Source organism: Hermetia illucens, chromosome 1 (genome assembly GCF_905115235.1).
Source record: "Hermetia illucens chromosome 1, iHerIll2.2.curated.20191125, whole genome shotgun sequence".
NCBI classification, from domain to species: Eukaryota; Metazoa; Arthropoda; class Insecta; order Diptera; family Stratiomyidae; genus Hermetia; species Hermetia illucens.
Genome location: NC_051849.1, coordinates 168,925,502 through 168,938,699, shown reverse-complemented (window position 1 = coordinate 168,938,699; position 13,198 = coordinate 168,925,502). Strand labels below are relative to the sequence as shown.

Below are 13,198 nucleotides of genomic sequence, written 5' to 3'. Positions count from 1 at the left end.
GTAACACATTGTTCGAGTACAAAGCCTGCTATTAAGTCACCGTATGAGCAATCGATTAGATCGACTACAGCAGTAAATTTAGGAGTGGTCTCCTGGTTGTCCGTAACAAAAGAGATGCTGACATCAGCCTCGAAAGGGATCACCATCTGATGGTCGCTTTTGTATTGCGTATGCCATTTGTCACAGGATTTCTAGAGCTGTAACCCCCTAAGTTCAACACCGATTGCTTGTATGATCCAGATGTCGCTCGACAGTGGGAGAGCTATCTTGCTAATGGGACGGCAGATATAGTGAGTTATTCACCTGAGAATATCGATGAGCATCGGGCCGCCATAAAAAATGCTGTTTTCTCGAGCCAACATGAGAACTAGCTCACTGCGGAATCGTGGAAGCGGATCGATGGACGAAAAGGATTGAAGGCTCTATTGGCCGCTGCGAGTAATGGCGGGTGCAACACGTTCGAAGTTCAATGCCGAACGAAATGTCGGGAAGTTTAGCGTAGTGTGCGGCATGACAAAAGGAAATTTCCTATTGCGCTGGTTAGGGAAATCGAAGACTGCACACAGCGCAAGAATTTCAGAAATGTATACCGCATAACGTAAGAGCTTGAATGTGTTCGAAAATCTTTCGATGGTCCTGTAAAGGTGGCCTCCTTATCTACTACGGTTCTTAATCCTATCACATCCGGTGAGGTTCCTCCTCTTGTGGATGGAATGGCTACTCATGGTAACATGCGGATACGGCCTATTCCTCCAAGCAGAAGCGCAATCATTTCGGCCAGCAATGCTCTCAAATGGAACAAAGCCGCTGGGTTTGACGGTCTACTCGTAGAGTTATTTATCGCTGCATCCGTTTAAGTTTGAAGGGCGGCCCCCATACATGCAAAATTTAATTTTTTTTCCACAGAATATGGTCATGTGGGATATCAAAAGGGTTCGATTAGCACTTTTCGAAACTGATCTTGTTTCTGATATTGCATGAAACATAGGGGAGATAGGATTCAAAATGTGTACCCCAAAAAGTGAAACAGATCTCGTTTTCAGAATTTACCCAACCAAAAGTCTGAAAAAAAAAAATCACAGTGATGCAACTCTATAAAACCTAGGGCTCAAAATACACCTCTTTTGAATGTCTGCACAAATAAAGTTAATAATAGTATATTACCATGTTTTAGAAATTTACCGGAAAACCACTTAAATTCATCCCAGAGGTGCATAATGACGTCAGCATAGGTGATAATATAACATACAATTCTTGAAAGTTTTAAAGTAATCCGACTAGTATTAACAAAGTTATATAACGTCAAACTTTAGCAGTTCAGGTAAATTTATGGCACCCTAAGAAGTGTATGACGTCATCATCATATAAACGGAACTTATATGAAAGGCGGGGTTCATGGGGACGTTTTAGTTTTCTTTTGCTTTTTTTATAGTTATTTCCATATCAATGTCAATTACTCGTGGTAGACATATGTATGTATATGTATGCGCTAATAAAGCTTGCGGGGAGTAACCAAAATAACAGATGTGTGCACCTGTGTGTGCGGTTTTTAATTTACATACATAACATATATATGTATACTTTGGTGGACGGAATAAAGTGGAAATGCGGTAAGATGCGTCAGATCAATTTAGATGCGCATAAATACCATATATTGTGTGCATCGTCATGCAGTAATAGACAGTGTTTGTTTATTTAGGATGAAGATAGTATTTATATCGTTAATATGTATGTACTTATGGGTAGCTTGGAGTTTGGCAAAAAATGACGGAATATTTTGTATTCTTAGTGTACGAATAGGAAATTACAAACGATGAACACAAAACCTTTATACCGGAAGGGCCCAGCTGGCGATATTTCGACTTGTTTCTGATTTGTGTCATGATTTTGTTCTTCTCATTTTATTTCATCGCACGTTGTCGCTTTCTCTCCAGCCATCTTAATTGTGTCTTCCAGCTGCCTCGATTTCACGTCAAAGCTATCGGCATCCTGGTGTCGGTTCAATGTCTTCAGGATTTGTTCTTTTACATATCTCGCTGTCATTCCTTCGAACTGAAGCTTTTCAATGTCGAACCCGATAGCTGGGGTTGGCCTGCTACTGCATCAATCTGTCGTAACATAGTGGCTGTTGCAATTATCACCGCGATATGAGCGAACGTCCAGGAGGCTAAATTCAGCTCAGGGAGAACGTAACCACTCTGGTTGAATGTTCTCTTCTCTTGTGAGGTCCACGTTCCCTTGTGAATTCTGCAGCGAGGGAAGTAAATCGATGAAATTGCCATGATACTGGAGTAACTGCATTTTATGAACTTGCATCCGTTCTCGTTAGTTATATCCAGCGTTATCTAGCCCTTTTCCGACTTTTATGTTAAGTCACCGAGTAATATCTTCAGATCGTTTGAGGATAGTGAATCAAATAATAGCTCAAAGCCACTATAGAATTCACCTTTTATTGAATCGTCCTTGTCTTCATTTGGAGCATATAAGCCAAACGTTAGAAAATTTAATTTTCGCTCAAAGCGGACCAATTCTTTTATTGATTAATCTGAATTCTGTGATGTTGCAAGTGAAATTCTAGTGGGCAAGGTTGCGGTCTTTTTTTCCGCTTTTAAAAATGTGTGCGTTCGAGAGGCAAATAATTCGCAGCCCAACAATTTCGTTTCCTGGACCGCCAACATATCTATCTTATTCGATGAATTCTCAAAGGGCACCAGTTCTGGATAGAAGGCGAATATTTCAGATTTAAAATTTTTTAATTTGCTATAATAGCCGCCCGAGCCGAGGCTCAATTCCGGACTCCGAAAAAATGTTAGACTGTTGAACCAATTGACTCATCTCATGTTTTACGGTGCAGAGAGCATGTTTTTCACTCCTCGTCGGTTGCTTTGCATTGGCCAGAAGATACCAACATGGAGGGAAGAGCAAGATTTGGTAGTAAAGTTTTAAGTGGTAGATCAGCTTGAATTGCCAGATATGTTCTGAGGATTGCAGAGCTAAATCTGAAACACATCCTACCCTTTCACCCCAAAGGAGAATGAACATTCCAACGAACAAGCCGAGTTGCCTAGAAGAGAATATTTTGCATTATTTCCCATATAATGAACTCAGGTGATTGCTAGGTTTCAGTTTTGCTTTGTATCCACCTGTTAAAATCTTAAAAAATGTAGTTGGCTGCCGCGTTAGCGAAATATAGGCATGCCTCGTCGTCGCAGTTGTGCTGAATGTAGTATCGTGTCGCGTAGCGTAAATGAGGTCGTACCTTTAGTGTCGTGTCGGGTAGATATGATTGTTCTTTAAATGTAAATACCATAGCAGACAACTGAATTTATTATATGGAATTATACGCAACGCTGGAAAATATTCTGTCAGGCAACTTAACCGCGTTGCTTAGCTGAATGTCGCGCCGCTCAAGTGTGTATTCCTGTTTACATTCAGTACAATTGTCGCGACGACGCATGCCTATATTGCACAAGCGTGGCAGCCAACTGCATGTTTTGACATTTTAATAGGTGGATATAAACTAAAACTGAAACATCGTGGCAGTCAACTGGATTCATTAAGGTACGACGCCATTTACGCTACGCGGCCACAAACTGCACTGCCTGTCAAAATATCTGTATATGGTCGTCTAGGCAACAACATACACTTGAGCACCACTGCGCTACGCGACATTCAACCAAGCGAAGCCACGCGGCCGAATTGCATGGCAGAGAATATTTTCTAATGCGGCGTGTCATTTCTATATAATGAACTCAGTTGACTGCTACGATTTTTTTAGTTTCGGTTTGTATCCACCTGATAACACATCGTTCAATAAGTCCCGGGACTAACGTAGAGATGGCGCTAATAATGCCATTTATATACCAAGGTTCAGAAGTACCAACCTTCAGATAAGATGTGTCAAAATTTGATGTAATTCGAAACATAACCAAGAAAGCTATAGTGGTTAAAGTGACGCTACCTTTGCAATCGTGAAAACAAATCGGGAAACCGGAAGCTGGACGCTTCAGGTATGAAAGGTTTTGTGTATTTTTTTTATAAAGAGATTTGGGTGTGCATTTGTCCCATTAGCATGTAGCACGTAAAATATGCATATATTATGTAAAAATAGCCACTTTCAAGTGATATTGACATTCATAGTCTCGAATTTGCAGAGAAGCGACAGCTTTGACCTAGTATTACTTTGTTAGTAATAGTGCGATTTTCACCAAATTTGGCAGGATCATGCTCTATACTATAGCCTATATTGTTGCAATTTTGTGATTCTAGGGTGAACTTAAGGGGGGTTTTCCTGTCAATTACTAAAAATTATAGTAATGTACTATTATTAACTTTATTTGAACAGGTATCGGTATGAAGGGTATTTCGGAGCCTAGGCACCATATAGTGGCAGCCCCCTGATTTTTTTCAGATTTTTCGATTGGGTAGTTTCTGAGAATGGGTTCGTTAAAAAAATGACCACTTTCAACCCTCCGCACTCCCCACCTTTTCAACAAATGTCAAAACTAAGTACTACTCGAGACCTTTAATTTGATACCCCACATGACTATATTTGATGAAAAAAAAATATACACCCTCCCTTTGCATGTATGGGGACCCCCCCTTAAATTCGTCGTAAAAGGATGTAACTCACTACATGCGTGAGCGTTCACAGTTCCCATCTTTCTACCAAATTTGGTGCCAATCGCTACAACCGTCTCCGAGAAAAATGCGTGTGACAGACAGACAGACAGTAAACCGATTTTAATAAGGTTTTGTTTGTAAAAATGGACCAAAACGAGTTTCGTGTGTTGATAAAACATCGTTTTCTAATGGGAAAAAACACTGTTCAAGCTCAGCAACGGCTTGAAAAAACGTTATCCGGACTCTACTCCGTCGAAAACAACCATTTTTCGGTGGTATGCTTACTTGAAACGCGGTCGTGCTGATACAAATGATGCGGAACGTTCGGGTCGGCGAACATCAAGCAAGTATTGAAAATCGTGATGGGTGACCGCAAAATGAAAGTGCGCGAGATAGCTAAGATGGTGAACATATCAACTGGTAGTGCATTTACTATTTTGCACCAAAAATTGGCTCGCAATAAACAGGATTTTTTTGCGTCGATATGTGACAGTGGATGAAACATGGATTCATCATTTCACTCCGGAGTCCGAAGCCGCCCGAAGCGTGCAAAAACACAATAGTCGGCCACCAAAGTGATGGCGTCCGTATTCTGGGATGCGAATGGTATAATTTTCATTGACTACCTCGAAAAAGGAAAAACCATCAATAGCGACTACCTAGTGTTATTGGATCGTTTGAAGGCCGAAATAGCGAAAAAAACGCCCACACATGAAGAAGAAGAAAGTCATCTTTCATCAAGACAACGTACCGTGCCACAAGTCAATCAAAACGATGACCAAATTCAACGAATTAGGCTTCCAACTGCTTCCTCATCCTCCGTACTCGCCGGATCTGGCCCCCAGCGACTACTGGCTCTGTGCGGATCTTAAAAAGATGCTCCAGGGAAAAGATTTGGCTCAAATGAGGAGGTGATCGCTGCTACAGAGGGTCATTTTGAGTCAAAAGACAAATCGTTCTACAAACATGGCATTGAAAAGTTAGAGAAGCGTCGGAATGATGATGTATTATTGTATATAGTTAGTCCCGGGACTTATTGAACGATGTGTTAAAATGTCAAAATATGTAGTTATTTGTAGTTGGTTGCCGCGATAGTGCAATATCAGCATGCTGCGCCGCCATAATTGTGGTGAATGTAGTGTCGCGTCACGTCGCGTAGCCTATAGGGGGTCGTACCTTAAAAGTATTGCAGTACGGCGACAGCCAACTACAAATAACTATATATTTTGACATTTTAACAGGTGGATACAAACCGAAACTAAAAAACCGTAACAGTCAACTGAATTCATTAAATGGAAATGACACACTACACAGCAAAATATTCTCTGCCAGGCAACTCGGCTGCGTCGCGTCACTTGGCTGAATGTCGCGGCGCGCAGTGTCGCTCAAGTGTGTATTGCCCCCTACAAAACCTTATAGATATTTTGACAGGCAGTGCACTTTGTGGCCGCATCGCATCGATGGGATCGCACCTTTAAGGTACGATCCCACATGCGCTACGCGACGCAGTGCAATTAGTGGCCGCGTCGCGTCGCTGGGGTCGCACTTTTAAGGTACGACCGCACATACGCTACGCGACGCGACACTACATTCAGCACTACTGTCGCAACACGACATGCCTTTATTGCACAACTACAGCAGCCAGCTACAAACAACTGTATATTTTGATATTTTAACAGGTGAATACAAATTAAAACTGAATGACACCCGACACTGCAAAATATTCTCTGCCAGGCAATTTGGCCGCGTCGCGCAGTGTCGTTCAAATGTGTATTACTGCCTACAGAACCATATAAAGATATTTTGACAGGCAGTGCAGTTTGTGGCTACGTCGCGTAGCGTAGATGGCTTCGTACCTTTATATGGAAATAACGGGCGACGCTGCAAAGTATTCCCTGCCAGGCAACTCAGATGCGTCGCGTCGCGCAGCGTCACTCAAGTGTGTATTGCTGCCAAGAAGACTATACACAGGAGATGAAACTGCCTAGGCAAGTCTTGAAGCCAGAAAATATAGCATCCACGGGGCGTGACTTTTCAGTCAGGATCGCAATGATGATGTGCAGAAATCATCATTGATGTTGACTCCCATCTGTGTGGTGGTGTTAGTCCCTCTGATCGGGTTTGATATAGAAATTTTCCAGCTTGATGCCAAAACCAATCGTAGAAGGCGGCGATCCGAATAATATTGTAATGACATTTTATAAATTTCCTATTGTATTTATGTATGTATGGATTGGTGGTTTGTAGCTGGTTGCCTAGTTACAGGGATCCGCGCCCACAGAAGAGCTATAAAAACACGACACAATACATAGACAGTTGCGCAGAAAGTATTGCGATCTTGAACCGGCCTGAAACCGGATGGTTCATTTTATCCTGTTTTTTTTATAAGTTTCACCTCCTGTGTATATCTTTGATTGCTGCCTACAAAACCATATAAAGATATTTTGACAGGCAGTGCAGTTTGTGGCCGCGTCGCGTAGATGGAGTTATATTTTTAGGTAGCATGGAGAATTTCATTGACAATGAGAAGGAATTACGTTGACAAGATCCAAATCTTCGTGAATTCGGCATTGCATTCCAAATTCCGTTGAGATTTGACATCAATGCAGGAGACGACATTTTGCGCCGTCAAATATCGAACTGATAATAGCTATTAGTATCTATGGAATGTCCTTGCGCAGAGAACATAAAAACTCGTGGTGAAGTGCTCCTTCTATCTCTTCAACTGGTCATCAACGTGAATGACGTTAACGTTCTTCACGACGTTAAAGAAAGACGTATGACCTGTGCGCAGTAGCGAATTTGTTGTTATTTACGGCAGCTACTGCTTTTTCGAACAACGCAATGATGGAGTTCATTTTGTCAACGGGGTAATCTACGCCGCACTTCTTGTACGTTCCAACGGTAACCAAGTTCGAGTGCGCCACACTCGCGCGCAGCCATCAGCAGAGCTCTTAGCTCTTTACATTCATCGATCCGTTTACACGTTTCTGCAATCAATCTCGTGACGTTCTTTTGAGACTTGACCACAACTTCATCTGTGGCGTCGGCGTCATTCTTAGAAACTTCTTCCGCAGTGTATGTTTCAAGCGAATGTTAATAAGAATTTCCGTTGTGAACCAAGTTGGATACGAACGTAGGCATGAAGGGGAAGAAGAGACATAACAGGAGAGGAGATCAAAGAGGATATTGGTGTTAAGAGCTTGATCACACGATGAGTTGCTTAATATATGCACCCAGTTGAAAGACGCTAAAGCTGAGTTCAGACCGTCAAAATTGGCTTTGCGGAGTTGAACTTAGTGGGTTTACGCTTGATTTTGGGTTTTGAACGAGGGAGCTCCGCTTCAAATTCAACCGCGGGGTGGTGAGCGCTAGTTTTGACATACGGGGATGTGCAAGGAAATAAGGAGTGGTGGCGCTCGGGGAGGTTGGAAAGGAAAAAATCGAGAGTGCGGCCCAAGGAGTTTTCGGTGGTATTGAAATTCAGAGCAGAGCAAGTGTACATAAAGGAAGTGGGAGGGAAGAATGGGAGAGGTTGTTGGAAGGAATTGGAAGGCTAGGATGATTAGGCCAGTTGAGCATGGGGAGGTTAAAATCTCCGCAAAGGAAGAAAGGGAGGGAAGGGAATCTGACGGTAAGGAGTTCAGACAAACTGTCAAACAATTCTTCATACAGGTGAGAAGGGCTAGCACAGGGGACATATACACAAGCAACGGGAGGAAGTTGGGCGGGGAGACACGAAGAGCAACACAATCAAAAGGAAAGCCATAGGAAGAGAAGACGAGTTCGTCGGGGAGTGTATCTTTTATTGCAATTAGGACCCCACCGCCGGTGGACTTACGAGAAGCATCCCGTTCCCTGTCACAGCGGAAAGTGGAGTACCCTTCGGGGAGCTCGGAGTTTAATATGGCATCGTCCAGCCAGGTTTCGGAGATACAAATGGCATGGTGTTGCTGAGCCAGCGTGGATAAATTGAAGGCCCCCAGCTTGGTTCTTAAACCCCTAACGTTCTAATAAAATAGACGGACAATGAACATGAATCCAGTTATATAGTTCGGCGAGGCAGGCGGGTTGCCTTGAAATTTACCCGCGAATTGGGGCGCTTGTATGGCTTGATGAATACACCTTCACGTCAGAAAGAAGGGTTGCCGAGGACGTCAACTTCATATGGATAAGTAACCTTGAAAGATGCAATCATCCGTTTATTTTTCAGTCGATGGGCGATGCTAGAACGATTGATGAAAAGAATATCCCACCCCCATGAAAGAAAATTTGTATGAGAACTCAGAACTAGTTTTTTTTTGCATTTTCATGACTTAAACCTAGCAAATGACATTAAAAAGTAGATGATTCATGAAAATATTATAGAACCGCAGAGTTCAGTTGTACGATGCAATATTTCAAAGATAATGGAATGTATAATGTTAGTATGCCATCGAACGACGGACAATGTTTTCTCTCACTTTCTCATTACCAAAGCAGGTGCACCTCAGCAAACAAATACATGGAAATGGCAAACACCCAACTGACTATTTGTAAAATGACAGAATGATTGAACCGAATGAGCAATTTTTATGAAGAAGGAACTCAGAAATTTGCTTGAATTAAACTAACGGAGGAAGATTACTTTCACATTTACCAACTCGATTATCTTAGAAACTATCTCATCATAAATGTGTCAGCCTTCGTAGTTGCTGACTACGCAAAACATGTAACACTATCAATTAAACATTTATTACAGCTTCATTGGAGTTCTTAAACATTAATTTGATGTTGCAAACATATCAAAAACGTGAACAACAATTTATAGCTCAAACGACAAAAATAAATTGCGATTTCTCTTTTTGACTTCAAAAAAGAACATATGAAACATGAAAAACGAATGATACGATTTTAAACCTTTTTGTATAACTTTTCATTCTTTTTCTTCCTTTCCCCATACGCGTGTTAAGATGGCAAAAGTTGGACCGTTTCGTGTTCTACAACAGAAATGGACATGGCGATGCACACACACTGTATGAAACAGATACACGAAAATACGGTAATGACTCTTGACACCATTTCCACGAAAATTAGTTTTCTTACGGATTGAAGATTAAAACAACTGCCCAGAAAGGCTAGAATCCCTTCTTCTAGGCGGAATAAGCGAATAGTTCTGCGTCCCCCTCATTTTTCATAGGATTGGCCAGAACTTCAATTTGTGGGGCCTGTTCTTCTTCTTGTGGTTCAATTGGAGCGGGAGTTTCATTTCTTTCTTCTTTATCTCTTTGGCCAAAAACGTCTAATTCCATTACTTCAAATTTAGAAAACAGAATTTTTATTTTGCGTCTGTTGTGAGATCGAGTAAAAACTAATTGAGTCAAGGAAGTTCTAAGCTCAATCGAAAGGTTTTGCTGCTCTGATACCAAATTGTAAGACTGAGATCTTGAAAATAACGGAATCATTTATTAATTGTGCTTAGAATTTCTCTCCCACTCACAATTTCGAGTAGATTTTAGTAAAAAGATCATTACCTGCTGCAATACCGGCTATAGCTTCTGAAGCGAAGTGTTTTACATCAACGTCAGCGTCGCTGTTTAGCTTATCTAGCGTGGGTTTCACTTGACTATCAATCACACTTGATTCCAGATAGGGTGAAATCTTTTGTAGCGTCTTGGCAACGTTGAACCTTACATTTGCGACTGGATCTGTTGCTAGGATTAAAACTGTCGGTAAGAGGAGTTTTGTTGTGATCTCTTGTCCACAGACTTCAGCTAGAACATTGATGCAGAACAAACATGTCATTCCTGAATAAAAGAAAGTGATTAACGATTTTATGCTGAAAAGGATGAAACTGGGGAGCTTACTGTGTAGATAATTCTTATTTCGGGACATAACAAGAATCATTGGAATAATTGCCTGCTCCGCCCAAGCTGCTCCGAACTGTTCTACCAATTTTTTCATGTTCATTGTGGCTGCCTCCCGGATGGCATAGACGTGATCGTTAAGCCAGCTCATACATAAACCACGCAATTTTTGGTCAAAGAACTCCTGCCCCAGTTGGCCGGCGAGTGCAGGCATATACTCGATAATTGCTAATCGTACACGCCACTTTGAATCTTCAGCCAGTTCAACAATGGCTGGCAAAAGAGACTGCAATTGAAGTTAATGTTTGAACTAATTTTTGGGTTTTGGACTTTATTCTCAAATTTACCTGTGATAACTGTTGAATACCAATAACATCATTGACACAATCTAGATTCGATATGATATTCAGCCGAACTTCTGGACATTCATCTTTCAATTGTACCAAGAATAATGGTAAAAGCTGTTCGACTGTGTTATATGATCCTAGCATTGGGCTGAGACCCATGATTACTGAAGCTAAAGCTGATTTCACGTGTTGATTTGGATCCGAAACAAGCTCCTTGACGTACGGCAATATTGACGACATGATAATTTGAACTTGATTAGCTTTATCTAGATTCGCACAGAAATCTTTCACTTTTGAAGCGGCAGCTGCCCGAACTTCAGCTTCGGCGTCTTTCAATAAATACTGCAGAGAAATTTTTGTTGAAAGATACGAAGAGGTTTTGTCTGGTTAGACAACTTACCTGGAAAGCTGGCACCAAATCAGTTTTTGTGATTTCTGGGCCCACGGCCTTTTGTAATTCTGTGAACTTCTCGGCAACCATGTAACGTACACGCCAAGAGGAATCACTAGCGCATTGACGCAATGTGGGCATGACCAACTAAGGAAGAAATTGAAAGAATTTAAGTTTCTATCAATGTAACAATGTGCCGGAAACTGTCTTTTGATTTTTATTTCGAAAATGTCCATTGATCAAAAAAAAAAGGAATGAAAAGCAGACCAAAAACATTTACACCTTAAATGCAAATAAAATATTAAAAAGGGACTTACATGCTCAACGTCATCTTGTGGCAATAATTGTGCAATACTGACGCAAGCCTCAACGGCCAACAACCGAACGGAATCCTGCGGATACTCCTCATTAATAACAATAGAAAAAATAAAGAAATTAAGACCATTTTACCTGATCATCTTGAGCCAATTGTACGAAGTTTGGAATTAAATCAGATTTCAAAAATTCAACCTCAACGACTTTAGCGAATTCACCCAATTTACTGGCAGCTGCACGTCGGACCATTGGTGTCTCATCTTGACACAACTTACGGAAATTTGCTCGCAACTCAGCCTTAACCGGAGCCGAAACACGTGGATAACATACTGAGAATAATCCACAAGCTGATGTACGTGAGGTGAACCAATCACCGGAAACCAAACGTTGTAAAGTTGGAACAACGTGAATTTCCAAATCTTGTGCGCTGTGCTCTGCGGCTACTGTACGCAATGATTCGACCGCCTTGTCACGGACGACAGTTTCTTCAACGGTGGCCAAACTTTCTAGTGGCGGAATCAAATACATTGCATACTCGGGACCGCCGACCAAGCCTGGAAATTAGAATGTTATGAATTCAGGTTCAGCATGGGACTAAAAAGGATGCAAAGTACTTACTTGTGAAGTTTCCCAATTGTTCCGCCAAAGCAAGTAAAACTTCATCTTCATCGTAAATTGTTTCTGTTAAAAATGGAATGAGTTCAGAACGGGTTCGTTCTTCGCCTAGAGCCAAAGCAATAGTCGATAGCTTCTTAATGGAGTTTAGTCGTAACTGTAAATATATTTGCATTATTTTTTTAATCACTGAAAACTATTATCGAAAATGTGAAGCTGGGAGGATATGGTGCTTGTCAGTGAAATATTTCATTCCAGGTCGAGATCAACTTCAATTATTATGAAAGACATCATTGTGAGATTTTTAGATTCTATAATGGTCTTGATTATATGCACAACGTTTTAGTCTCCACGTTAAAAAAAATGCATGAAAACATACTAAACTGCGGTCGTTATAATTCATACTATATCGGGTTTCTGGATTGCATATTCGGAGCCAATACCGCTGGAAGCGAACATATATATATGCATATATTATGTGAGAATATCCGCATTCAGTCTTGAATTTGCGAAGAAGCGAGAAACTCGACCTATAATAACTTTGTTAGTAATAATGCGATTTCCACCAAACTTGATAGAATCATGCTCTATTTTATACAGTACTTTGTTGCAATTGCAATTTCGTGGTGCTAGAATGAACTTAATGGGGGTTTTGCAAGCGACTTTTAAAAATTATAGCAACATTATATTATTAACTTTATTTGAACAGATATCGGTATGAAGGGTATTTCGGAGCCTAAGCATCATATGGTGGTAGTTTCCTGATTTTTCGGTTGAGTAGTTTCTGAGAATAGGTCCCTTAAAGAAATGATCACTTTCGACTTTTGATTAAAAATGATCCGCGGTCAAACACTAACATTAAAGGTTTGTCAAAAGCATGTTCATTTGCATCTAGGAAAGTTTGAAAAAAATCACTTGACGGAGCCTATTAATATTTGGTATATGTTGTCCGGATAGCTGGCTGCCATACGGAAGGTCGCGGATCAAGTCTCACTGGTGGCGGTGGTGTTTGTATTGTGATTTGACGAAACTGAAAAAGAAAGTTTCTTTCCAATTGTACT

At 41.0% G+C, this 13,198-nt stretch overlaps 1 protein-coding gene across 2 annotated transcripts in view; it reads right to left on the bottom strand.

Annotated features, from left to right (window-relative positions):
* The window catches only part of LOC119647145 (serine/threonine-protein phosphatase PP2A 65 kDa regulatory subunit), a 28,520-nt gene that overhangs the window by 2,046 nt on the left and 13,276 nt on the right, over positions 1-13,198 (bottom strand). The window contains exons 2-9 of one of the 2 annotated variants that reach the window (XM_038047939.1): positions 12,141-12,294; positions 11,658-12,076; positions 11,525-11,599; positions 11,217-11,354; positions 10,817-11,158; positions 10,470-10,755; positions 10,137-10,409; positions 9,709-9,916 (exon numbers count right to left, since the gene is read on the bottom strand). In XM_038047939.1, coding sequence (XP_037903867.1) covers positions 9,756-9,916; positions 10,137-10,409; positions 10,470-10,755; positions 10,817-11,158; positions 11,217-11,354; positions 11,525-11,599; positions 11,658-12,076; positions 12,141-12,294 — 1,848 coding nt within the window. In that variant the 3' untranslated portion in view covers positions 9,709-9,755. The remainder of the gene's footprint in view (positions 1-9,708; positions 9,917-10,136; positions 10,410-10,469; positions 10,756-10,816; positions 11,159-11,216; positions 11,355-11,524; positions 11,600-11,657; positions 12,077-12,140; positions 12,295-13,198) is intronic. The other variant, XM_038047940.1, reaches the window with a different exon arrangement.